At 44.4% G+C, this 27,129-nt stretch overlaps 2 protein-coding genes across 2 annotated transcripts in view; one reads left to right on the plus strand and one right to left on the minus strand.

The window, feature by feature from the left end:
• The window catches only part of LOC138209541 (sphingosine kinase 1-like), a 36,731-nt gene extending 25,767 nt beyond the window's left edge, over positions 1–10,964 (plus strand). Inside the window, exons 3-5 of the mRNA XM_069168196.1 lie at positions 131–225; positions 1,147–1,262; positions 7,241–10,964. Coding sequence (XP_069024297.1) covers positions 131–225; positions 1,147–1,262; positions 7,241–8,129 — 1,100 coding nt within the window. The 3' untranslated portion in view covers positions 8,130–10,964. The remainder of the gene's footprint in view (positions 1–130; positions 226–1,146; positions 1,263–7,240) is intronic.
• A 3,913-nt stretch (positions 10,965–14,877) lies between these two features.
• ube2o (ubiquitin-conjugating enzyme E2O) overlaps positions 14,878–27,129 on the minus strand; it is a 39,349-nt gene continuing 27,097 nt past the window's right edge. The window contains 15 exon segments of the mRNA XM_069168432.1: positions 14,878–17,884; positions 18,269–18,621; positions 18,624–18,692; positions 18,695–19,098; positions 19,316–19,373; positions 20,203–20,406; positions 21,164–21,300; positions 21,750–21,930; positions 22,015–22,370; positions 23,464–23,788; positions 23,874–23,963; positions 24,540–24,668; positions 24,841–24,953; positions 25,300–25,454; positions 26,764–26,919. Coding sequence (XP_069024533.1) covers positions 17,857–17,884; positions 18,269–18,621; positions 18,624–18,692; positions 18,695–19,098; positions 19,316–19,373; positions 20,203–20,406; positions 21,164–21,300; positions 21,750–21,930; positions 22,015–22,370; positions 23,464–23,788; positions 23,874–23,963; positions 24,540–24,668; positions 24,841–24,953; positions 25,300–25,454; positions 26,764–26,919 — 2,758 coding nt within the window. The 3' untranslated portion in view covers positions 14,878–17,856.

Genomic DNA, 27,129 nt, shown 5'->3' on the forward strand with positions numbered 1-27,129 from the left:
AGGACCAGGAATCTAGTCTTACCTTCTTTTTGTCACGAATTAGGTCTGACGTATGTACTTGTGTCGTGTCCGTGAGAGATGCCCGTAAGCCACCGTCTAGATTTACACACTTTACATATTTGTGTTGCAGAGCGTCAGAATCACGCCCGGGAGATGGTGAGAGAGGCTGACCTGTCGCAGTGGGACGCTTTAGTCATCATGTCAGGAGATGGACTTCTGTATGAGGTGAAGAACGACACGTGTGCTCTGTTGATTCCCAATGACTCGACTATACAGTCTAGGACAACGAATTCACAGTTTAACAGACGTCTGTCGCCGTCATAAAACAAAATGTCTGCTTCCTGCTGTTCTGTATCAAAGTCAGTATTTACCTGAAATAGTCCTGAGATCTGGTCTTGGGGTTTAGATTCAGTATAACAGTATGTGCAGTATTTAACTGTAATAATACATAAAACAGTGTATGTACTGCTTTGAATTTTATACATTGATATGCATCAGTATTGAAGTTTTGATTAACCATGTTTGTGTGTGTCTGTTCATGAGGGTAAAATATCGGCGAGAGGTTTACATTACTGTAAAGAAAGACATACATAGAGCAGAGGTTATTGATTAATTCATCGACGGCTAATTATACAGCAGCTATTTTAATAATTGATGATTTGCAAACAGAACCGTCAAGCTGCTTTTTCTGTTTAAGGTCGTTGTAAACTGAATATTTTTGAGATTTGGACTCAGTCGAACAAAACAAGCAATTTAAAGACATGACGGTTAATATACCAATCAATGTGACTGGCAGATCAGCAATGAAAATAACTGTCAGGTGCAGCCCTGTCATTGTCAGTGACACGCTGGACACTGATCACACCTCACACACGTGGTTACAATAGTCGACTACACAACCCGTGTGTGAAACCTCTGTGTACAGCTCGGGTGTATAAAGGAGCAGCAGCACATGAATAAAGTCTAAGATTGTCAAAGTTATTATTTAAATATGTAAATATCTTTTATCAAATTAAGTAAACACAACAAATAATCAGCTTTTGTGAGCACTAGAAATGTAGGTGCTGCAGGACAGTCGTCTCACAGTCTTATTGATATATATTTCTGTCTGTCTACTTAGTTAAAGCTGTATTTTCTGTGTTTCAGGTTATAAATGGTCTGCTGGAGAGATCAGACTGGGAGGAGGCCATCCTGACACCACTGGGTATCCTTCCTGGAGGATCAGGCAACGCCTTGGCTGCATCCGTACATCACTACTCCGGGTGAGCTGCATGTACAAACATGAACAAAACCATCAGTCATCATGTTGAGCTGCCCGCCGTTGTAGAAAAGAGCTGGTGTGGTCATGATACCGTATGTCTCACCGCTTATTCATACTTTACCGGTTATATTCCCCTTTCACGTTTTCATTTATTTCCCAATGTGTCATTTTTTCACAAAGGTTAAGTTGCAGACATTTACGACCTCCAGTTTCTCTGATCTGAAGATTTTCTTTGTCGTACATGATCCAACAGCATGAAACTCTCCGGGGTTGAACTGCTGGATGAATCAATTCAAACGTTTGAGGATGTCACCGTTGGCTGGGGGACCTTTTATAGACCTGTTGATTGATCGCTTGATCAGAAGACAATCAGCAGCTCAATGAAAAGTGAAGATAATCATTTGCTGCAGTAGATAAGATAATTAAAGGTGTTGTAGTATTATTATTTTATCATTACAAACCACCAACAGGCATCTCCACGGAAACCAGTCGAACCGGTTGGGTCACGGACTGACTGCCGTGTTGTGACGTACATAGTATGTGCACACTGCAAGTTAAATCAGATTCTGCGGTGGGTAGTTTTAGACAATCAGTGGTCATCAGTATGTCCCCTTCAGGACCTGTGCTTCATGTTCGACTTAGGAAACTCACGTAGCAGCAGGAGGTCCATCTTATTCTTGTTCTTATGTACAAATGAAGCTCTACAGACGAGGTCTGTGTATAACGGTCATGATAAGTTCGGTGGAATCTGTAGTACTGATGTTGCTCAGTATCTCAACCATCCTATGATAACAGGTACCTCTGCTTCAGACAGTTAAATGGATGAGATGTACCTCTTTGTAATATCATTGTTAAATACAGTGTCTGGTGCACAGCTGAGCCTCAGACACACACTGTCCCGGCTTCCTGCTGCTCTTCAGGGTAAAATGCTTTTGAATTATTTATTTGTGATTTGCTCATTTGAGGGATTGTTTGAAACTCATTTAGCCAGAACAAAGAACGGAAAGGAGAAGTTGAAGGACAGAAAGAGAGGAGGAAAGAAGAAAATGAACAAGTCACTCTGTCTTTAACTCACCCACGACTACCCGTATGATGGCAGGGAGCAGTCAATCAATATTTATAAATGTGGTGCATTAAACTGTGGGATTGTTAATATGCGCTGGAAAATGCTGGTGGGAACCATGTGGGTACGTAATAGACAATATAATTCCAACACTTGTACTTCATGGTTAATGTCAGCTGTTTTAGACAGATCTACATTTATATGCGTAACAACGATATTCTGATAACGAAGTATGAGCTGATAGAATTGTTTTATTTAACATACATATTTGTCAACAATCTAAATAGCAACTCACACGTTGAGCTGCAAATTTTACTGTCCGACTATCGAGGTATCCCAATTTTAATACTTTTATGTCATCGACTACTACCTGCTATTAAAAGTGTCTTGACATTCTGCACCAAATTTCATTATCGAGGCTTCATCCATACTAAAGCATTTTTGTTTTAAAACACGTAACTTTAAATTGTAACGTAACGTGAATTGTAGCGTCGAGCTGTGAGGCATTTAGGGAACATCTGGTACCTCGGTCGTACTGCTGTCTGTCTGCGCTCGTCTGTACGGTGGAAATAACAGAAGACAGTCATTTGTACTAAAGTTGGGTCATCAGTTTGTAAAATCATTCAATCGTTTCATGTGACCCGTTTATTGTTATTGTTGCAACAAGGTAAAATGAGTGAATAAAACGCTTAACATGAGATATACTATCCCTACATTTGTCCCTTTTTTCGGATGTGACGCTGCTGATAGCTCTGCGGTCTGTGGTGCAGCAGCTAATAATTACTTTCTTTTATCAATTAGAGTGGCCATTATTGTATTGATTAATTGATGAATTGTTTAGTCTGTTCAAAAATGGCATCATAATTTCTCATACATCCCAAAAAACATCTTCAATGTGTCCGTTCGAGTTTGTTTTGTCTGCACTTCAAGATGTTCAATTTAGACAAGAACCGGAGAACATTTGGCATTTTTGCTTGAAAAATCATTGACATGTTTAATAGATTATCAAAGTGGATTAGCCGGTGTCATTGTGAACCTCTTTGTCAGACAGTATCATCGAACACAGCTATAAATCTACAGCACGTTGGCCCTCTCTTTTCTCACAGGTAGTTGGTGTAGTTTAATGAAGTCGTTGCTTCGTGTCCTTTTTCCTCTACAAAATTTAGCTACGAGTGTTTGTGCGCTGCCCTTTCATCACGTGGGAACATAAAAGACCACATGAAGTGCTTCGAGGCCTTTTCTTTTTTTAAGCTGCTCGTATGTTTGTAGGTCACATGTGCTTTATCTTGCCCTCTCACTGTTATTTATTTTTTTAATCTGTCATTCTGTATCTTAGTGAAGTTGGTGTTTTGGTTGGTGTCTAGCAGCCTTTATTTGAACCTTTGTGCTGCTGTCTTGGATTTTCTTTTCTCAGTGCGATTCCAGACAAAATAAAAGCTGAACTAAATAAAGGAACAATAAAATAAAATGATAGAAAACTCCTCTCACCGACGGCCCTGTCTTCTCCAAAGAGCCGCGTTCATTCGTCACCTCGACCGCATCTGCTAATCAGCTTCTCATCAAACAATAACAATAGTCTTCCAGCCACAGCGGCAGCCACAATGAGACCACAATGAGAGGAAGGGACCAGACTCTGTATTGTTTACTCTCCTCTCACACTCGCGGGGCATCCAGAAAATATCTCTCTCTGGATGCTGCAGGCTGCGCTGCAGCGGCCCGGGCCAGATTGTATTCGGTATTATTCCCAGCTGAATGTCGGGTTCACCGAGGCTACGTGGATCAAATGTGTGACAGCTGGAAGGTATTTGGTATTATGCAACGCAGTGAGCAGCGAACAGGTTCACCGGCTGAGGGGTTTAATGTGTTTCTGTACACAAACACAATGAACAGGAGCTGAAACATTTGTCTGTGAGGTGGAAGCTGTTGATGGTTTCTGGAGTGACACGTGTGACACTCCCATGTAAGCGGGATTAAAAAATGCTTCATACAAAACACGGAAGATCGTTTACTTTAATATTATGAACACCGCGGCAATGTAACAGTCCTGTATGGTACCGATGCCACACAGAAAAATAAAAACAGATCAGTATCATGTTATAACAGGAAAAAAAAGATTGTTATGAGAAGATATTTTTGACATTATAACAAGAAAACTTTTTACGTCGTAATTATGTTTGACGTCAGAACAATGTTTTTACGTGATAATGATATTGTTTACATTATAACAAGAAATGTTTCTTGTTATATACTATTAATAATGTTATAACAAAACGGTTCTCATTGTAACTTCATAATTAATATTTTGAATGAAACATTTCATTGAAACAGTTCATATGACTTTTATTGTTAAAACACGAATGCCATGATTGAATAATAAGTTCAGGAATAAGAAACTGATGAATGAGGCTCATTGACATGATTTGATTAAGTTCTGCTTCATGCTGAAATATGGCGAGATCCTTTAGTGTTTGAGCATGCTTAGTCCGACCCTCTGGAGGTCTCGTCATGTCTTCGATCAGGTGGAGAAACATATCGCCGCTGACTAGAATATCTTAGCAATTACTGGATTGAAATATAAGACGGACATTCATGTTCTCCTCATTAATGTCAGTTGTAGTAACTTCCGCGTAAATTGTAACTTTAACGACTTTTTGGTTCAGTTTAAAACCAAAATACCTGAAAAACTAAAAACATCCAGAAACGGCATTCATTTATTGATGCAGTCTAATCAGCAAACACAGCTGAGATGGTAACCATGGTGAACATGGTTACCATGGTGAACATGGTTACCATGGTGAACATGGTTACCATGGTGAACATGGTGCCTCGTGCCTCTTGGCATGTTAGCATTGTCGATGTGAGCATCTCAATGTTAGCATTTAGCTCGAAGCACCACTGTGCTTAAGTGGGTGATTTAAGTTACATTGTAGTCTCAGTTACTGTTTGTAAATCTTGATCAGAAAAGTAACTATTAACTACATCTGTCCAATAAACAAACAGAGGAGCACAGATACAACATGTCCCTCTGAGGTGGAACGGAGTAGAAGTGAGAAGTTCTCAGAGCGGGACGGGAGCGGGAAATCATATTATGTCTTGACCTCTTTATCAGACATGTGATTAGAAAGTAGCAGCGCTGTGGAAATGAGATTATTTGGATTGTTAGACTGGTGAATAAATTCAGCCTGATGAATATGGAGATATCAGAACTCCAGAGACGTCCAGTCATCACTGTAATTGGCTGTGAGTGGTAACAGCAGGCAGATCTGTGTGTGTGTGTGTGTGTGTGTGTGTGTGTGTGTGTGTGTGTGTGTGTGTGTGTGTGTGTGTGTGTGTGTGTGTGTGTGTGTGTGTGTGAGAGAGAGAGATCATGACCTTCCACCTCTGTCTCTGATCTCCCAGATGGGGTTGTCTTTGTCTGGCTGGCTCGTCCTGTCTAAGCTGATGCCTCCCCCCCTGCACCCCCACGTCACCCCTTCACAGTTCTGTGGGGGCTCCACCCTCCACCCTCCACATCCACCTCCTCTCCTCCCTCTGTGTCTTGTATTTTGCACAACAAGGCCACAGTTACCCCTGTATTGTATTGCATAACAATCCTCTTACAGTTCACTCCCCAAAACACACAGAAGCCTCGACCCACTTCCTAAAAGTATTGAGTTCACCTTCCTGTTTATTTTGGTGTCTGCATCTTTTGTTTGAAGATTTAAACTGCGTCTCCTCCTCGGACTGGTGAGGAACTTTGCAGCTTCTCCAAATATAATAATCTGTTGCCTTTCTAAAATTCTGATTAACGGGAAGATGAAATGATGATGAAAACATTCATTAGCTGAAGCCACAGATTTGTGTGCATTTTAAATCTGTTGCATCTCTTCCCACTAAATGACCATTTAGCGGGGATCTGACTCGATCTGATTGGAAACCCTGACAGCTGTGACCTGACTGCACCACAGACCTGTCAATCAAAAAAAAAAACACACCCTCAAAAACACAACTTTTTGAAGCTTATTTTCTAATTAATGACGTGATTATTTTCAGATGGATCGCCAGAAAACGAATAAGAAGGAGCGACTTTAGCTAACAACACCGAGATAACGCGTGGGGACATTTTTTTTGACTGAGAATATTATGAGAGAAGTTGAATGGCGGTCTATGGAGCCGGAGGCTTTTTTTTGAGCCAAGCTCTAGTGGCACCCGCTGGTATTACAGCTTAAGGCACCTCCGCATCGGCCTAATTTTTCAGACCTGGAAGCTACGTCCACTTTTATATACGGTCTATGGAGTTAGGAAAAAAAACAACTCGAAGAAAACTCAACTATCATGTTCTGGACTCAAACCACAGTCACAGATGTTAAAGTCTTATGCTACCTCCATCGCATGACGTTTGTAACATTACCTCCGTCACATGACTTGTCTCTTTTTACATAAGAGTTCTTATCACGTCGATCCAATGCTGGGCGTGTCATTAACACCGTTCCCCCGAGTAGACGGGTTATTCTTTGTGCTGTTACTCATATGAATATCTTCTTTTTTATGATCTTTAAAAAAAAAAAAATTACACTTTCTGAACATGAAAGTTCTCATTCTCTTATTAACTCATCAGAAGATTGTTTTGTTCATCGTTTTGTCACTTGAGTTGAAAAATGAAAAAAAAAAAAAAAACTTTCCTAAAGCCTACGAGGAGCCGTCTTCAGACTTGTTTTTGTTGGACCAACAGACCAAAATCCAAAGATTTGTCTTTAAAACAACATAAAACAAAAAAGCAGCAAATAATTGAGAAGCTAAAACTTGGTTTTGTTTTAAAAAAAAACATTTTTTAATTCCTTATCATAATAGTTGCTTGATAATTCACTGCCATTTTGCTAATAAATGAATCGTGTCATTGTTGGAGCTGCATTTAATTGTTGTCTGTCCTCCTGCAGAGCCTCTCCGGTGTCCAGCGAGGAGCTCCTGGTCAGCTGTGGTTTCCTGCTCTGCAAAGGACTGGTGTCCCGCATGGACCTGGTCTCCATCCATCTGTCCGGCAGCCCTCGTCTCTTCTCCTTCCTGTCTCTGGCCTGGGGCTTTGTGGCGGACGTCGACGTGGAGAGCGAGAAGTACCGTCACGTCGGAGCCGCCCGGTTCACGGTCGGCACGCTGGTGAGGCTGGCCTCTCTCCGCGTCTACAAGGGCAAGCTGGCTTACCTGCCCGCCGCCGAGGACCCCAAGAAAGAGGAGGGTGTGAGAAATAACGCGACGGTGCACTGCAACAATCAGGCGTCCTCCCCGACTCAAGTCTCGCTCCTGTGCCGACCGTCCAGAGACTCCTCCTGCCGCAACACCTTCCACAACTCCTGCCACTCCAACAACTCCCTCAAAGTGAGGAGGTCGGACAACACGCCCTCCCGGAGCGCCACCAAAGCCCTCCCCGGCCCCCCCGGGACCCTGCTGCTGCCTCTGGACCAGCCGCCGCCCAGCGACTGGGTGTCGGTGCAGGAGGAAGACTTCGTCCTCATGCTGGCCATGTACCAGTCCCACCTGGCGGAGGACCTCCTGGCGGCGCCGGACGCCACCCCGGACGACGGCGTCATCCATCTTTTCTACGTCAGAGCGGGAATATCCCGCACCGCGCTGCTGAGGCTTTTTCTGGCTATGGAGAAGGGTGCACATCTGGCTACTAACTGCCAACATCTGGTGCACACTAAGGTGCGAGCGCTCAGACTGGAGCCGTATTCACCCAAAGGGATAATAACGGTAGACGGAGAGGTGGTGGAGTACGGCCCGGTGCAGGTGGAGGTACACCGAGGCCTGGCGAGGTTGATCAGTGGATGAGCTGAAGAAACGTCACTGTTGACGGTGACTGACGGCGTTTCAGAAACACATTTCAGATCACAGGTGTCCGAGACTCGTCCACTCCTACCTGAACAGAAGAGGGAAGATGTTTCATCTGGAGATGCTGCGATGAGACTTTACAACATGACGCTACAGAGAGCCGGAGAGTTCAATATTAGATAAATAACTTCAATAAATAAATAGTCAAATAAATAACCGGAGGCAAAAAGTAACCAAAAAATTGTGGAAAAAAACTAAAAATCTTGATTTTTTTTTTTTTTGGGCCAATATCAATACCGGCATTAGGAAATAAAAACATTCTCTATCAGTGTCAACGGAAATGTGGTTATCAAACACTTTTGATGAAGATATGCAATTCAGGCAGAATATTTTACAGTTTAATGATAAACTTTATTGCTCAAAATGACTTCAGTTCACTGAAACAGCGAACGTCACTGGAAATGTAATAATTATAAATAACTATAAATTAAAAAAAAAAAAAAACACAAATAGAACAATTTCTAAATCACCGCAAGCATTTGTTTTCTGCATTATGCTTTGAAAGAAAGTTTTAATGTTGGACAACATATTGACTGATAATCATGTGACAGGCAAAGACCCACAAATTGGTCGGCCTGTTTTTTGTTTTTTTTTATGATTTTGGCTCGTGTGTGCCAAATTGAAATATATTGTATCTTTTAGCACAAAAAAATGGTCCTCAGTGTTAAACAAAAACAAAAAAAGGCAATTCAGAAGTAACAAAACTGCTGGAAAAGTAGAAAACAGCTGCAGTAAACTATTACCGTGAAAAGAAAACAGGGCTTAATTTCATCATACCGAGCTGAGCTTTAAAAAACTTTTTTTTTTTATTATCAATTATTTAATTATAACTATGATTATTTGATGTCTCTATTTATGTAATATTGAACACTGACTGAGCGGACCGTTGAGCCTCACGTGACACAAAACACCGACTCGCATGTTTCATCATCTCATGATGAAGAGTTCGGCCTCGGCGGACATTAAATCCACCGCCGCGCTGCGGAGAGAAGTCACGTCACCGGATTACAGCTTCTCATGAAACAGCGACCCTTCACGGCTCCTCTGCAGCACGACGGAGTACTCGTGCGGTAGCAGTGATGACATCATTGCGCGACTGTTTCTGAAACACAAACCGCCTCAAAACACCGAGCGGCGCCGAGTCGGGACGCTCGCGCTCGTCTTGCTCCGGCACGGCGGCTCGCGGCCGAGTGGCGTGAAGGCGGGCCGGCCGGCCTCCCTCCGCTTTGTGCTCCGGTGTAAATGACATGAATCCCAGCCGAGCACGTTGCATAATATATCATTATTTATATTTAATTTAATATTTATTTCCACATATCAAAGTGCTGGTGGTGCCGCAGCTCGGTCAGCGTGCCGCCAGCGTCCCCGGTGTCCGATCGGAGTCGGTGTTGGTTCAGTCTCGAGTTACAAAAGCGCTTCACAACTCTCAGATTTGAGGCCTTAACAGTGTTGTCGGCTCGACGCCGGCTTACAGGAGCGCTTCGTCCCGCTTCACACAGATGATTGTCACTCGCAAATTGTAGAAAGTTCCACAGTCCTCATACGTTTTGGTTTGTTTCTGGTTGAAGCACCAAACTTAAATATGACAACAGATGATCTGATGCTGTGAGTCCCGGTTTCCTAAACCGACCATGTTGACTTGGACCCAGATTCATGTCTGTCATGCTATTTTTTTTTTACTCAGATGTTCAGACAGATGTAAATACAGATGTGCTGCAGAAACATAGCAGAGATGTAAACGGGATCGTTTCTGTTGAGGAAATAATCCACTTTAAAGCAGTTAAAGAGCCTGTACTCTAAAATTATAGATAGTTTCTTTATTAATCCTCAAGGGGAAATTCTTGAATTGAAATCTAAAAAAAAAAATCTAAAATTACAACAACAAAAAAAAGCCCGGCACATTTTCTGATCGTCTTTTAGTGCCATGTTGACATTTAGCCTTCATTCAGTTATTTTTTTTTTCTTTTTAACTCTAATTTTGTTGGTGATTTCCACATTCGGTCCAACGCAAATATAAAGCCATCGACTTTAGTTGAGTTTGAGGCAGAACTCTGAGAGACGACGTTAAAATCTGTTCAGATCAAACAAAACCAAACTCGTGCACGAGCACAGCGGGAATGTTTTTATATTCTGGTGCATCGCTGTCGGAAATGTCAGAAATCCCTGAAGAAGGATCAGATATGATGAGAGAAAATGGTGCTCCGTTCAAGTAAAGTACAACATTTAACTCCTGAAAAATGTTCAGCTCGTGGAGCAGCTGAACGGCACCGAGTGATGAAGAGTGATGAAGAGTGTTAAAGTAGTCGGAGGTGGGTTTTCCCCCTCCAACAGCTGCTGTGGCTCCTGCTCGCTTGATTGATGTGTTTCTTTGCCTCAATGTGCTTCATACCGCTGCATCTTCTCCCTCCATCCCAACATACTGCTCTTCCTCTTCCTCTTCTTCCTCTCCGCTGCTTTCAGCACCACAGTGCTCCGGAGAGCAGTCGCAGGTTTGTGTGTTTCTGGACCCACAAACTGCTGCTTCTCAGATGCACACACACACACACACACACACACACACACACACACACACACACACACACATACACATACACACATACACACACACACACACACACACACACACACACTCACACAAACACTCACAGGCTGTCGCCACTTCACATTTGTTAATGATCATCACCGAGGTGTCCTTAACATTGAGCTTTAAATCAGAGGCAGCAAAATCAGACCCTCAAAGATTTGTGATGTTTGTTTGGAGGAGAGGAGAGGAGAGAGGAGAGGAGAGGAGAGGAGAGGAGAGGAGAGGAGAAGAGAGGAGAGGAGGAGGAGAGGAGAGGAGGGGAGAAGGAGAGGAGGGGAGGGGAGGAGGAGAGGAGGAGGAGGAGAGGGGAGGAGGAGAGAAGGAGAGGAGAGGAGAGGAGGAGAGAGGAGAGGAGGGGGGAGAAGGAGAGGAGGGGAGGGGAGGAGGAGAGGAGGAGGGAGGAGAGGGGAGGAGGAGAGAAGGAGAGGAGAGGAGAGGAGGAGGAGGAGAGGAGAGGAGAGGAGGGGAGGAGGAGGAGAGGAGGAGACTGGTCTTTTCTTTGCTTGTATAAAATCTGTCAAAGTGAAATGAACACTGAGGAGCCTTTAAACAAGGGTGGAGGTGCATCTGGTTAAAACAGAGTGTAGGGAGTGGACCGAAGTGTGTGTGTGTGTGTGGGGGGGGGGGGGGGGGGGGGGGGATTATCGACTTGTTAAATGTTGCATGAGGTAGGCGGCCTTGTGTTCCTGACAGGGCGTCCTGCTTCTTTCTCCTCACCACAACAAATCATTGGGGAACATTAGCAAAGTGTCCTCAGGCTGAGAGAGGGGGGGGGGGGGGGGGGGGGGGGGGGGGACGACAGCTGACTTTAACGATAAATACGATAAAGATGAAATTTGAAGCTCTGATGTGCCTACAGAGTAAAACATGCAGATATTTCCATGTTTTTGTGTTTCACTCGACACGCCGCGACTGTTTTGACACCGAGAACACTGAATGGAGAAAGACCAAAAGTTCAAGGGTTTTCTTTTATACGTTGGTTTGCACAATGTGCGCTGGTTGCCAACGCCGTTCTGAAGCCTTCACAGGACCTCAAGGTCGACTTTCTGTCATTTAAAGGAGCGGTGTGCAGGATTCAGTGGCAGCTGAACACCCCTCAGCCCGTCCTCCCTCTTCAAAGCCCAGAAGAGAATCTATAGTGACAACGAAACTCGGGAAAAATATGAACGTCTCTCTGCAGAGCCAGAGTTTGATTTGTCCCTCTGGGCTACTGTAGATGATGTGCAACATGGAGGAGCAGCTCTGCTCATGTGAACATTCATTCTACGGTGATGAAAACACAATTCATTTGATTACTTTCTCTAAGGAAACCTAATTAAATTCCCTCTGGGACTAATGCCTCTGAAACCTGCACACTGAACCTTTGACTGATTCACAGGCGCTAATTATGTTTGTCAGAATTATTTTCACTCATCAAGGACTCTGCGGCGGTAAAGAGCGAAAGAGCAACGAGCACACGAGACGGAAACAGTTCTTGAAAACCTGCTCGTTCCTTTCACTTTTAGCCTTCGTTTCGGGGGACAAATTGGGTCTGTAGCACCAGAACGTGAGTTTGGGGACAAAAGAGGACACACACACGCACACACACATGCGGTCAGTCCAACCAGAGACTTGTTGTCTTACCCATCTTCTGCTCCTAGTTGGTAAAATGAATGTTTTCTCTGAGTGCTACAGACCATCTTCATCTTTATTGTTTTCTGTGCAGTCAGACGTTTAGTTTGTGATGCAGAGCTCCTTTAACATGTTTGACGTGCCTTGACTGTGCTGCCCCCTGGTGGTTTGAATGTGGCGGTGCCTTCACTCATTTATCATGTGATACTGGCTGAATTTTAAGGAATCAACACATTTGTTCCCCCCACCATCACATTTTAAAAACTGAAATAAGACCATTCATATTCAGTCAAAATATTTTATTATGAAAATAAAACAATAAAACAACTTATTGTCATCGGCTTCTCAGCACTGTGATATTTTGAGAACCTGGTTCCCAACAACTGTTCAATAATCACCATGTCCTCTAATATCTAATCTAATATACTGGAGGGTCCAGTTTCTCTCTGTAGGTCAGATGATGAAGGACCTAATATACAGAACACATTTTATCTGACTGTTGATTTGCTGTTTATGTCTTTACCTGCTGCTTCTGAATTGTTGTCGTGTTGTTTAAATGTGTTTATGGTGAAGGGAAAATAGCCGTTTTTATTATTTTATTTTTTTCTGGCACACTGAAGATTGAATGATTGATTCCTTCTTCAAATATAGATATAATTTTTCCATTTAGACAAATGTCTGTAAGTTTTCTATGATCAGATCAAACATTCTGCTGGAGTGTTTCCGATTGAAAAATAAATTAAATCATGACAAACAACCTGCCTCCGGTTTGGATTTATGAAACGTGATGGCAGCGTCTTGGTTTTGGGACAACGAGGTCAAGCATGTATTTGCCTGTTGCCGGCTCGAGACAGTCGAGTAGTTATTGTCCCGTTTGTCCACAGCTACACTCACTAAACGCGATGCAGGTACAATCATCCTTGTTGGTTTCAGATCATCCTTCTTTGGTGACCAAGAGATCTTCTAATCTGTCATGTTGCCACAACGGAGCCACGAACACTCAAAATGTTACTTGAAACCTCGGAGAGGATTATGCACACAATCACCTTTCTGCAGGAACTGAAAAAGATCAAAACAAACCATTTCACGTTTGGATCATGTGACCGCAGACAAGCAACAAGACCCACGTGTACTTATCACGGGGACATTTTGGAGCTTTTCTACCCGCAGAAAGATGCGTCAGAAACTGAATTAAATCATTCTTATGTGAATTGCTCAACTTGAATAATTGCATTAGGAACTGCATTCAAAATCAAATAAAAATTTGATTGTGTGCCAATTCATTAATTTGCTCTAAAATTCACTTTCAAACGAACCCATTATATTTCCAATTATGCTCTTCAGATTCAGCTTTTCAATACAATAATTCAAGCGGAGCAAATTCAAATTCAGACATAAATTCAGTTCCTGATGACACATTCCTGCAAACAGTTTTGTGAAGTTGTGGGCGAAGTTATGTTTTGCCAACAAATGAAGAGAGTGATCATTTTGCACTCTGCATTCTTCTGCACCCATAAATCTTTTAAAAAATAAACTCCGAAATATATAGTTTCCGTGACCTTTATAACACCTAGGTCACTAACCCAATTGTTTTTTTTCACAGCACATCTTCCGTGTCTGGCTGAGTGGCAGCAGGTTGAGCAAGTTCGCCCACACCTTCCTCGTCCCAGGCCAGACGACATCTAGTCTATATAAACCCAATCAGCGTGTTCTGGGTCTCGTACCAGTTTAACACGCCTGGAAAAGCTCCAGTGGAAGACGCCCAGGAGAGATGCTGATCCGTTGCCTGGAACCGCCTCGACTGGCTCCTTTCGATGCCAAGGACCAGAAGCTCTACTCTGAAGCTCCCTCCGCGGGTCGGAGCTCCTGATGCCCTCTTTGTAAGCCACCCTGCGGAGCAAACTCAACTTCAGCCGCTCGTATCCGCGATCTCATTCTGCCGGGACCCAGAGCTCCTGAATAGAGGTGCGGGTCAGGACGGAGTTTAATTGGGAAAGCTTCCCCTCGGCTCCCTCTTTTACCAAATCGGTCCGGCGCAACGAGTACTTTACTGCTCACACAGCCGGCGATCTGCCTGGTCGGATCTCCCGCTCCCATCCCACCCTCGCTGAGATACTTAAAACTCCTTCATCCCCAAACCGGGAAGGAGCGATCCTCTGGTTTCCAGCGGAGAACAATGGCCTCAAACTTTGTAGGTGCCAACTTTCATCCCAGCTGCAAACCGTGTCAGAGCAAGCTGAAGGTCTGATGGAGCCAACGGGACGCAATCGCCTGCAAAATAGCAGCAAAGAGATCCCGAGACCCTCAAACCAGACAATCTCCTCCATGGTCCCATCTCGTGGTGTTCATGTTGGACACTCGTGACGACCAACAAGAGTCCGACAACAAACCTCCCCTCGGGTTCAGCTCGGGGAGGTCGCTCCTCCCAAATCGACTTTTTCTTTTTCATGGCGCAGTCGATGCAACGGATCCAAATAAATAAAAGCCACGATGTTTTTGTGGTACTGCTTGCAAAGTTTAATACATCACTATACAGTTGTCTTAAAGCAACAAAAGTAAACCATGAAAAAAAAATGAAATCAGAACTACAATACACACTCAGCACTTTGTACACGCACGCCCCCCCGAGCATCCACGTGACTCGTTAGAACTCAAGTTTGTGTTAAATATATACTGTATGTATTCTTATATTTCAATATAGTCATGATGTCTGTACAGAGGGAATCAGGCTACAAATTAAACTTCATTAGTTATTCTTTAATATTATATCAATAACAGGCCACTGTGGAAATGTAGACATCGTACAGTCAAGTCTTGTGAGCAGCCCCCCTTTCAAAAGGCTTAAAGCAACTTGTTACATGCTTTGGCTGTAAAACAAACTTCTCGCAGTAATAATAATAATAATAATAATAATTATAATAATAATAATTAATGGTTTAAATCTGAAGAATATACACATACACAGAAAATTGTACATGGCATCATCAGGCTTGATATCCTGCTGGATTTTTCCTTTGAGATAGCTTCACATTTTCTGTTGACAAATGAGGAGTGAGATGAAGCAGGAGCGTCGCCTCTCCAACACACTCCACCAAGAAATGTGACGGGAGACGTTTCACAAACAGCAGCATGATGGGGAGGAAAAAGGGACAACAAAGCGAACATGCCGCGGCGACACGTCGTCCTCCGCAGCATTAAAGGCAGCGAAATAATGACAAAGTAAAATCCGGGAAGGGGACAAAACGTCGTGGATGCCCGATTGCCACATCTGATACAGGAATGCCAGTTTTAAGAGTCACAGCGGGGAAAATATGGAAGACAATGCAAAAGAAAAGAGAAAACACCCTCATTATTTTTTGTAAGTCTCTTTAAAACGCAGCACCTCTAAGCTGTTTTTTTTTTTGTTTTTTTTTTTTCTCCTCTCCCATCACTCATCGGTTCACAACGGCACCGTGTGCTCTCATTCAGAAACACTCTTCAGCATCAAGGCTCGTTTTTCAAGTAAAATACCAGACAGCCAACGCCCTCTTCTTTAAGTCACAGATTAGAGCGAGTAAAAGGGGTTTGTCTGACCTGTTTTATAATAATATGAATAACTGTAATAAGACTTTTAATATCTCGAAAGAAAAAGGAGATTAATGTCGGCGGTGGGATACAGTTATTTAAAAAGATGTAAACAAAGACTGCTGTTTTCTCCAGGAAGCCCGATTCGACCCAGAAGTGAGTTTGACAGAACAATCTGGGGCAAAGCTTTCGCTTTGTGCTAATTTAGTAATTAAAACCCCGACTTTTTTTTTAATCTTCCAGACTGAATATATGCAGTGAGGAGACAGAAAAAAAAAAGGCTTTAAATTTGTGTTGTTGTTGTTTTTTCCCCTCCCTCTCATCAGTAGACTTTGATGGGATAAGACGCTCAAACCAGGGAACACATGAAATAACATGATCAGATTGATGACATCGTCATCATCAAACCTTCAGCGTCACTCTTCCTGTAGTTTGTATTCTGATGTTAAAATCTGTCTATCACGTGCAATTTGGAGAGGAGGAAACTATTTAAGAACCGAAAGTGGGAGAAAGTGAGGGAAACACTGTTGTTAGTGGTTTTTAGTGTGTGTGTGTGTGTGTGTGTGTGTGTGTGTGTGTGTGTGTGTGTGTGTGTGTGTGTGTGTGTACACGCGCAGGTTAATGTCTAAAGCATGACACAAGCAGCTCTGTACACAATGGTCTGAGATCATTAAGAACAATTCAAGTAAGGCAACATGTTGACATGAGATAACGGAATGGATGCTGTATGTTTTGTTTTTTTCCTTTTCTTTGTCTCTACTTATTCTCGTGTCATTTGCGGTGATGTCGCTGCACCTCCGTCACGGAAGAGCGTAGCATTGTGGGTAAAAAGCTCCGCTGTGAAACCTGCAGTTCAGCTTCTGTGAGTAAGAACAACCTCTAATGCATCAAAACACCAAAGCGCGACGTTCCAGTTTGGTGATCGAACGACTTCACTAAATTCTACAAAAAGTGAATGAACTTCTGTATGTGGAGGCGAGTTCAGCTTCGACTTGGAGCACAAACTCCTTCACGTCGACTGTCCTCCTGAGCCTGGCTGGCTTCTGTACACACCAAACGGCTACAACGGTCTGACCGCCAGAGGTGATTTGTATGTAAACTTTGCCGCTGGATGTCCGCGGTGTGGTTCAGTGTGAGTGATCGGCAACGGAAAATACCAGCAAATGCAGTGGAAGAAGTGGTGAAGCGGTTGTGGTTGGCAGTTTTTACGGACATTCAGCCTGTACTACGATGAATATTCATGTGTGTGTGTGTGTGTGTGTGTGTGTGTGTGTGTGTGTGTGTGAATAGAGAGGATTTGGCAGAAAGCGTACAACCAGTGATTTACATTTTTTTTGTTTTTTTTGTTTTAAGTCCTCCTGGTCAAGAGTATTTATACTTCACCTCTGCCAGACCAGATTGTCCTTTCGTCCGTTGGTTGGTTGGTTGGTTGGTTGGTTGGTTGGTGGTAGTGCAGGATGGTACAGCGATAATATCAGTAGTGCTACAAATAGCCGCAGGTGACCGAGCCCCCAGGAGCAGCTGGGAGTTGCAGTTTTCAGTGGACGCCAGCCGTCGACGATCACGAGTCCGATTTGAATTTGTCGGGCCGATTGAGACGGCAAAGTGGTTATCAGCACATGTCCACCCAAACAGTGGAAGCTGCCGGAGGCTGGTTGGATGACGAGGGGAGTGGAGGAGAATTCATGGCACAGATTTTGTTTTTCATCTCATTCGGTCCTTTTTTTTTGTTTGTTTTTTTTGTTTTGTTTTGTTCGCCACTAAAGTCAAACCCCTGCTGAAGCCGAGAGAGAAACGTCTGGCGCCGTGTTTTTACCTGCGTCTGTGAAAAGATGAGGGTTTCTGTGCGGCGGGGTTGCTCCCACAGGTTCGAGCGAGTGGGCGAGCACTTGTGAGTTTCACCCCTCTTTATCCGTCACACTCATCTGAAGGGACGCTGAGGGAAAACAAAGACATTATCAAGTCGCATCCAAAACCAGAACCTGCTTGCAGTCCTGATCAAAAAAGGTGCTGTTCTTCTGCAGTTGGGGGTTTGATTGAGAGGAATTATGAGGTGGGGGCGGGGGGCAGAAATGTTGTGGAGTTTAGGGCAGCCGGAGCAGAAAAAAACTAAGAAATGGAGGCAAAGGATAAAAAAAATGTGGGCAGTGCTGGGGGCACAGTGCAGCTCTGGACAGGGACACGGGGAACCGAAAGTTGTCGTACAAGTAATGGATCCTGCCTATGTGGCTCGAGGCAGATGAAACGGTAGAAGAGAAGGAAGAAAGCAGCGGGGGGACGGTGCGGTGGTGTGTTAGGAAAACGGTGAGGAGGCACTTACTTGTCCTCTATGTGCTCGGGGACGCTAGCGGCAGCCAGCGCAGCTCGGTACTGCAGCAGCACACCTCGGACGCTCTTCACAAAACCCTTTGAAAGCGGGAAGAGGGGAAAGCCGATGTCCGGGTAGCCGCTGCCCTCGGGGAGGAAACTCCGGTAGCTCTTTCTCCTCTTCTTCGGTCGCACCACCGGCTGGCTCCCCGAGGAGGCCACGCCTCCTCCGCTGACCGCGGCAGAACCCGACTCCGACGTGCCGCTGCGGACGACAGAGACCGTAGCGCCGCCCCTGTTTTCCCCACACAGGGAGGCGCTCCCCTGGGTGCTGTCGCAGTCCGAGTTCTGGCTCAGCTCCCGCTGAGCGGACCCGCTGCGGCGGAGGGACTCAGCCCTGAATCCTCCAGCTCCTCCTCCATGATACTGCTAACTCCCCGCTCCCCGTGACGCCCTCCTCCCCGGGCTTGCAGGGGCTGCCGTGGGCCGCGGCCCCCGGTCCCAGGGGCAGCTGCTCGTCCAGGGGCTCCACGGATGAAGGCCGGTCCTTGGAGTGCTGAGCCCTGGAGGATGAGTGCGCTGCCTGACACCTCTCGGCGGCGTCGTTGAGCTCGAGCCACGCCTCCAGACGGTGGACGAGCCGCCAGCCGTTGGAGACGAAGTGCTCCTGGATCTCCTGTTTGAAGACCTCCACGGGATTCTGGAGGAGCTGCGTCATCGACTGCACCATCTTGATCAGAGCCATCTCATTGTAGCAGCGGCTGTTCTCATATCCTTCCTGCAGGCCCCGGTCACTGTCGAAGCCGGCCTCGTTATAGTAGGGCTCATTGACGAGGATGAGGCCTGCGGACGCACAAAGGAAACGAGATCGTAAAGTCAAATGTTCAGAAATTCAGAAGCGGAGTTCCTGTAAAACAAAACAAAAAAACTACAAAAGTCAAGATTGTTAAAAGAGTTTGTAAACTAGTAATTCAAGTGCATCATTTTAACATTTTAAGAAGGGAGGAGGAATACAGGTGTGTGTGTGTGTGTGTGTGTGTGTGTGTGTGTTCGCACTAACCTTGTATGGAGATGAGGACTTGCAGCAGGCTGGACTTGCTGGTCCATCTCTCAGTGCCCTGTGGATCAAACCACCGTTAAAACAAAGCAGCACGGATTCTGGAAAAAGCGGAGAAATCTCCGAAAAGACCTGCGACACGCTGCCGATCGGCGGACGACGTGATTTCCGCCGCAACTGCAAAAGCCTTTAAAAAACCGCACCAGATTAGAAAAGCTGTGAAAGTTCACCGAGAGCATCACTGAACTGCGACAGCAGCTGCAGGAGTTGTGTTACTCTTCCAGGAAGCAGTGAAAAACACTCTTAAAAGGTCCCATATTGTATGAATCCAGACTTTCCTTTTCTTATTGGATTACAAAGCAGGTGAAGGTGCTGTATAAACACTGAACGTAAAAAAACAACAACAACAACAAAAAACCTCCACAGAGAAATACGCACAAACTACACGTCATATTTCCCGCTCAACCTTTGACCATCCTACATCGAGCAGTGGTTCTGTCGTGAAGACGCAAAAGTCAAGAAATATTATACGATCAATTATCATATTTAGCGCCATAACTGTAATTTTTACACAAAGCTCTGAGAATCAATTACAGATCGTCTCCCAACAGGAAGCAGGAACACAACTGCTGCACTTCAATGATGAAATGGGTTTCAACTTCTGGTGCCGACGGAGAAGTTCAAAAGAGCAGGTTCAAACCTGTTCAAACCGGTTTAAACCGGTTTAAACAGGTTTGTCCAGACGTGACACATTCGTCAGTTTACACAGAGGTCGACCCCCCCCCCCCCCCCCCCCCCCCAAAAAAAAAAAAATCGTTAAAAACCGCCGGATATTATTTAGTCCAAGTTCAGAGAGACAACGAGACGCAAACCCGCAGAACTGCACTCGCCTTGCCGATCCAGGTGCCCAGCAGACTGACGCAGACCTTGCCGTTGTCGTAGAGGTTGGGATTGAGGCGGCCGCTGCACTGTGACAGGTAGCGGAACAGAGGCGGCACGGCGGGGTAGATGTTGGGCAGCTGGATGTCAAACAGGAACAGGCCGTCCTCGTAGGGCGTACGAGTCGGCCCTTTGATCAGAGCTGAAAACAGGTCCTGCGTCGGGAGGCGAGGGGGAGAGAACAGAACTTTGTGATACGGGGTTTTCGGTACGTGGGCCGTCGGTGTAATTAAAAGCACATTGATGTTCAGCATGAGGTGTCTGTGGGAGGACAGCAGTTACATGAGAGAACAAAGCAGGACATCATAGTCATGTAAAGAGGTATTACAGACACGTAACCTTTTTTTTTTTTTTTTTTTTATTTATTGCTGGATAATACCAATTGCTTGAGCGTACTGAAAAAAAAAAGAAAAAAAAAAAAAGATGACGACTCGCTGCTTCTACCTTAAACTTCTTACGGTTGTTTTTCATCGTTGATACTCGGTTAAACCTTATGATGGCATACAGGTTCAAAAAGGGTCCATAACAGTTGTTTAGGAATAATATTATAGCCTGTGGGTATACACCACCCTTCACTGTTTACAAACAGTGTTAAATCAGTACCCCCCCCCCCCCTCCCCCATTTCTCCACATTCTCGATCTTGTCTCTCACAGGCAGATATTTCTCACAGGTTTGCAGGATATAAATACAAAGGCCTTGTAAGTATTCTCAAGGTTACTTCGTCTCCAAATTTGAGGTCTTCTGTAACAGAACATTTGGTAAATGGAATTTCTCAATTTTGTGCCTCGAGGTGAATCTAGTGGTTTTCCAGCAGACGCCGTCATCAGTGGGTTGTCTTTAAATGCTAAGAATATGAGTTTTTGACCATGAATCAATATATAAATAAAACAATGTTCTGCTTATTATCGTACCATGCGGTCCTCGAAGGTTTTGACCATGATACCATCAGGCAGCGACGTCGCCAGCAGAGCCATTTCCTTCCTCACTGTGCTGAAGAACTTCCTCGCCTCCGCCGGCTGGAACTCCATCTTGTTAAATGAATGAGTGTCTGTGACAGAAAGAGAGCGAGAGACGCCACATGGACGATGACTGAAAATAGAAATTTACTAATACAACAGAGCTTGTGTGGGCAGAGAATTAGTTAATATGCGTGTGTGATTTCAGAACAGAAGTGGGAGGCCGTTACCGTCAGTCAAGAAGAAACGTGAGTCTACTGTTTGGTGTCATGTAAGAAAACATGTAACTAATGGTGGGCAGGATGACTTTAACAAAAAAATTTTTTTTTAAATGAATCAACCAATTAAACATGACAAACAACACAAACAATCTGGGGTCTCAACAGGGTTTGATTAGTAGATCATTTCAATCAGGAAGAAACAACAAAAATGAAAACATGAGACAAAGGGAAGGTTCAAAGAAAGCGAAAATTGATGGACAGATGACAAAGAATAAGAGAGGAAGACGAGTTATACAAGACATCACATGTCCACGCCTCACCTGGTGCCCAATCCAGCACTGAGAACACCTCTCCCTTGGCACTGGTAAAGGTCACGCCGGGCTTGCCGCCGCTCTGTTGGCACAGTACCGGTGTGTCGCTGAGAAACTCGCTGTGCCACTCTTGTCCACCCACGGGTGTCTGCGGCTCCTGCAGAGGCTTTTCCTCCCCAGCTCTCTCTGCCTGAACAGGATCACACCAGCAGGTAGGACACAATCTACCGACAGGAGATCAACCCGACGCGTGGCACATTCATTTAAAACCTACCTCTGTCCCTGCTCCGGCGCTCCCCACCGCCTCCATCTTCTCCTCCTCCACGATGGCTACGTTGTCCAGCGTCTTCCTCAGGTTCTCCTGCAGCTTCTTGATGTCGTCCAGGAAACGTTTCTCCTTAGTCGGTTTTTCAGGGGCCGTCGGCATCACCGAACTCGCTACGTTAGCTGCGGATGCAGGTTCGGCGGAGGTTGGCGAGGTCGGGGAGCCGCCGGTCCACAGCTGCTCCACGGTCATGTTCTTCAGGCTCTCCAGGATCTTCAGGGCCTCTTTCAACTCCCTGAAGCCCCGAGAGGCGCCATCCTTACTGGGCTTCTCTGCTCCGTTGACTGCTCCTCCGGGTGTGGTTCCTGAACAGGCAGAATTTTTCGTGAGGATGCAGAAGGGGGAAGACATGTGAAACGATTTCTAGGAATAAAAGCACCGGTTGATGTTTGATTCCCCCTGAATACTATTTCTATTATGGATCTTATTATGGATAGTATGGATCTCTCAGGAAAACCTTCAGTCAATGTACCTGCAAACTTTTCTTAACACGAGACAACAAAAAGCTTAAGTTAAAAGACATGAGTACATAACAAATAACACGTTTCTGTTATTGTAAATAAATCCCCAAAATTAACAATGTGCTTCTCTATCTTGTGTGCATTTCTCAACCTGGAGATCAAATTCATAAATATATATGTTTATTTTGTTATTCCTAAAACTTGTAGTTTATAGAATCCATCACACAAAAAGTAGAATCTAGTGCACACGTTGGGATCTATTGACATCTATGAACATCCTGCACTGTGTCGTTGAGGCAGTAGGAGAGTGCATGAGGGACTGAATCAAAAGGAACTACAGTGCTCGAGTGAAACGCGATGAGTGAACAAGTCAGCCAGTGCAACAGTGTGGCTCACTGATGTGTTTCTTTTCGTTTTTGGACAACAATAAAAGGTCTGAGGCACAGACGAACAGGATACTCAGAAAATACTCGTTAGTAGACACTAAACTGTTTGGCTGTCGAGAACATTTCTGACCTGCTCACCAGCTACGATTCAAGTCTGAGCTCTCAGTCCATCAGGTGCTAACGACATTTACTGTACGGCCTACATCTGGTGGAGCTGAACTTTCTATTTACTCTTATGATGCCTTACTCTGTATGTTTGTGGGATGGGTATTTTTGTGTTTTTTTTTTTCTTGTTTTAATGTTGTTGCATCATTATTCTTTTACTATGAAATGTACTTGTTGTGAATGTTGAAATGTAATCAGCAATTCTGTCCTTGTTCAAAGATACAGACTCCAACGGAGAGTTCTGTTAAGGTGTAAAACTTGTAACTGGGACAAAAGAGCTTTTGCGCTTTTCTTCCTATGGAGGACAAACTATCCCATGAGTGGAGACACTAGACTGGTGATTTATGCTTTGCACTATGTAATATAAATATAAATAAGCTGGCCACCTCCTCCAGAGGCAGGACTGGCCACAGCTACAGAGGCCTCTCCCTCCTCTCCAGGGACTCCTTTAGTGGGGCTGGTGACCCCGGCTTTGCTGCCCTCCTGTGGGGGGATGATGAATGTTGAGGAACCAGTGGGCGTGGGGTTCAGGGTCGCCGTCTCAGTGGCTTCTGCATTGTTGATGTGGCTGTCGTCCTCAGTGGTGAGGCCGTTATCCGTCTCCCAGCTGTCGCTCTCGTCCTCCCACTCCTCGGTGGACAGCACGCTGCTCGTCTCCTCCACAGAGTCGTAGTCCGTCTCCTCGATCTCAGACTCCACGTTGTAGAGGTGCTGTGTGAGTGATGGTGAGACGGTCAGCAACTGTCTCACAACGTTACAGTCAGTTTTGGGTTTTTTTCAAACGTCAAACATCTACCTGCGGCAGGACAATGGTCATGGAGTTGTCTGCCCACACCACCTCCACTTTGCTGCTCACATCCACCCTGAACACCTGGCCTACTGATGTCTGAGGATTGTAGAGACAACCATTATCAACAACACCTACAACAATATGATTTTTTTTTTTTTAAAGAAGCTCTCTGGATACTGTGTAGTGTACAGACCGCAAAGCCCTTTGATGTGACTTTATTACTCTATAATATGAAACTGTTGTATGAAAGTTGAAATATAGTTTTAAGTAAATATAACTTTGCAGGTTGCTGTTAATCGAGTAGTCCTGTGAATAACAAAGATTGACATCGCTACAGTAGCTCAGTTAGTTAATTGCATGTTTGTGAATGCACAAATCAGTGTTCTGCAGCGTTTTCATGTCACGTTTTGGTATCAGCACAGCTTGCCTAGAACCCCGACGGAGGTGATAAAAAAAACAAAAAAAACTACCAGCTTCTATCGACAATGGAAAACAGAAAAGCTTTATGCTGGGACTGTTTCGGAGGAGTTTAGGGTCACTTCTGTGGCTGTAGTTTGTGGTGCTGCCCAACTTTATTGCATTCTACTGTGTTTCTTGTCAATGGGGGTAGATTAAATATAGGAACACATTCAGTGTAATTCATATAAAAAGCAGTCTTCTAGTCAGTCTCACCTCATTTTCACAGTCGTTCTGTCCGTTCTCCGAGTTCCATATTCTGATGACGATGTCCGTCGTGCGGAAGTGGAAATCTGGATGATCTGCGATGTCGTACACGCTGACATCTTCCTCCAAACCGATAACCTATATTTAAAAAAAAAAAAATAATAATATGAATGTATCTACTGTAGTGAAATTGCTATGGTTACTGCATTGCATTTTTCCCTCCTCCCTCACACACTCGGACACACAGACGTTCAAACAAACTCGTTTTCACCGTCTTTAAAATCACAACCACGTCGTTCTCCTGACTGACCTCCACGTCGTCACTGGAGGAGTTCAGTTTGATCCACTTCACAACACATGTTCTGCCCTTGTGATCACCAGACTGGATCACACCGTACACTCCCGGGTCCTGCAGGGCTTGGGCTGAGGCAAGCACGCAAACGCACACATGCATACAGTTTAGAGACCAAAACAAAGTACATAAAATACAAAGAGAAGAAACCTTTGTAGATAAATAACTGTAATTGTTGGGAGAAAAAGGAAATTGGCTGCAACATCACTGCCTTAAAGTAAAACTCAGTCCATTTCACAGACGCACACAAAGTTGGCACATTTTCAGCAAATGACCTAGATACTGTAGGTACGAGGTGGAGTGGCCCACATATAAAACACATCATTGCAGTCCACAGGGAGAGAAACCTGACGCACTCCATGTCAGAAAAATTCTTAACTAAACAAAAAAGTAGTTCAAAAATAGGCTCTTTCTCACGTCGTTTGTCTACTACGAAGTCCCCGGGGCAGAACTCGTGGCTGTCGAGGTGCTGAATGGGGATGAGGTCGTTTGATCGGATCCCTTTTTCCACCCGCCCATCCTTCCACATCACATCAGCCGTGGTCTTCGTGGATACAACTTCTACTGCCACCCTGCAGAAAAATAAAAATAAAACAGTCTTAGGTCCATTTCAGCTTTTAGAGTTTAGTCTTGTTTGGACCATGTCTTCATCTTTCCCATCCTCTTATTTACTGTAACTTTTATCTTCATCCAAGCACTACATCTGTCTCAATCTTCTCTCTCTTTATCCTATTGTGTAGTTCACAGTTCTCCTCTGATCATTTCATCCTGCCTCACCACCCCTTTAGTCCTGCTGCATCAACTTCAATCCTTTGATCCTAAAAACTGTCCGCTGTGAGTCTAACAACGTGACAGGATGAGCAACACTAAAGTGCAGTACTCTGCTCCTTCATCACTGTCATGCAAGAGTTCACATCCTTTTACATGACCTCTGATTGATCTTTAAAATAGTCAAAACAGAAAATAACGGACATGACTGTCTTGATTTACATCACCGCCAAAAATATCTGATCCACAATAACACCCTTATGCACAAGGAACAAAAACAAAAAACAGATTCAATTTTACAAAGTGAAGCACAGAATCATGCTCACTGAAAACCCAGACGAGAGGTCGTCAACCTTGGTTTTAATTTGAGAACTTGAATTGCATTGGAACAGGAAGTATGTGGTTTGTATGGTGGAGTGTAAACAGCGTGTGAAGTGAGTTTTTTGTAAGCCGAGTTTGACTGTGTGGTTGAGGAAATGAGACTGAAAGTAGTCCACACCAAGAGGCTTTCTCTTTGTGTGTGTGTGTGTGTGTGTGTGTGTGTGTGTGTGTGTGTGTGTGTGTGTGTGTGTGTGTGTGTGTGTGTGTGTGTGTGTGTGTGTGTGTGTGTGTGTGTGTGTGTGTGTGTGAACCGTCAAGCTCGAGTGTCACAGTCAGACAGATCGAGACATGTTATGAGCCCTTTTACAAACAAAAAAACTAGACCCAGTGATTTTTTTTTTTTTAGGGAAAGAAGCGTGAACAGCAACAGATGATGTCACTGGTCTTCACATTCTCTTCCTCACAGAGCAGCAGGAGGCCAACTAAATGCGGAGAAAGCCCCATTATCAGACTTATCGATCCGTCAAATCCCAACACACTTTAGTCGAATCTCGGACATTAAAAAAAAATGCACCAGATCAATCACGGAGTCACAACATGGTCTGATGAGTCATAAATACTCAGAAAAGCAACAGTCAGACGACAGCACTGGTAGAAATAAATACCAATACAACTTTTTTTTTTTTTTTTTTTTTTTTTTTAAAGAGGGGATAAGGGAAGAAAAGAAGAACAGGACAGAAGAACTGAAAGAAACTATATTGTGTGCTGGTGTATCTCCTGCTGTTAACCCACCGGTCTCCGGGCTTGAACTCGCGGGAGAACTTGGTCCTCTTCTTCTTGTGCTTCCTCTTCAGGTTGCGGATGGACAGCGGGATGCTCTTCTTGCGGTTGGTTCCCAGGCCGCCGCTCTGAGACGAGGCTGTGGAGCTCGCCGACGACGTCAGAGAGCTGCAGCCGGGTTACGGCCACATACAAGAAGAAACACAGAGGGTTAATCTACGTCCCGACAAACAGTCCACAACCAAAATATGTTCAGTTTCTTATCACTGAGGACCAAAAAAGCCTAGAAAATATTCACATGTAAGATGCTGGAAAACACATAATTTTTGTATTTATTTGATTGAATCAAAATCAAAATAGTTGGTGATTCATTTTCTG

This window comes from Embiotoca jacksoni, unplaced genomic scaffold (genome assembly GCF_022577435.1).
Source record: "Embiotoca jacksoni isolate LCO1_2020_lvr unplaced genomic scaffold, fEmbJac1.0.p SCAF_4, whole genome shotgun sequence".
Classification (NCBI taxonomy): domain Eukaryota; kingdom Metazoa; phylum Chordata; class Actinopteri; family Embiotocidae; genus Embiotoca; species Embiotoca jacksoni.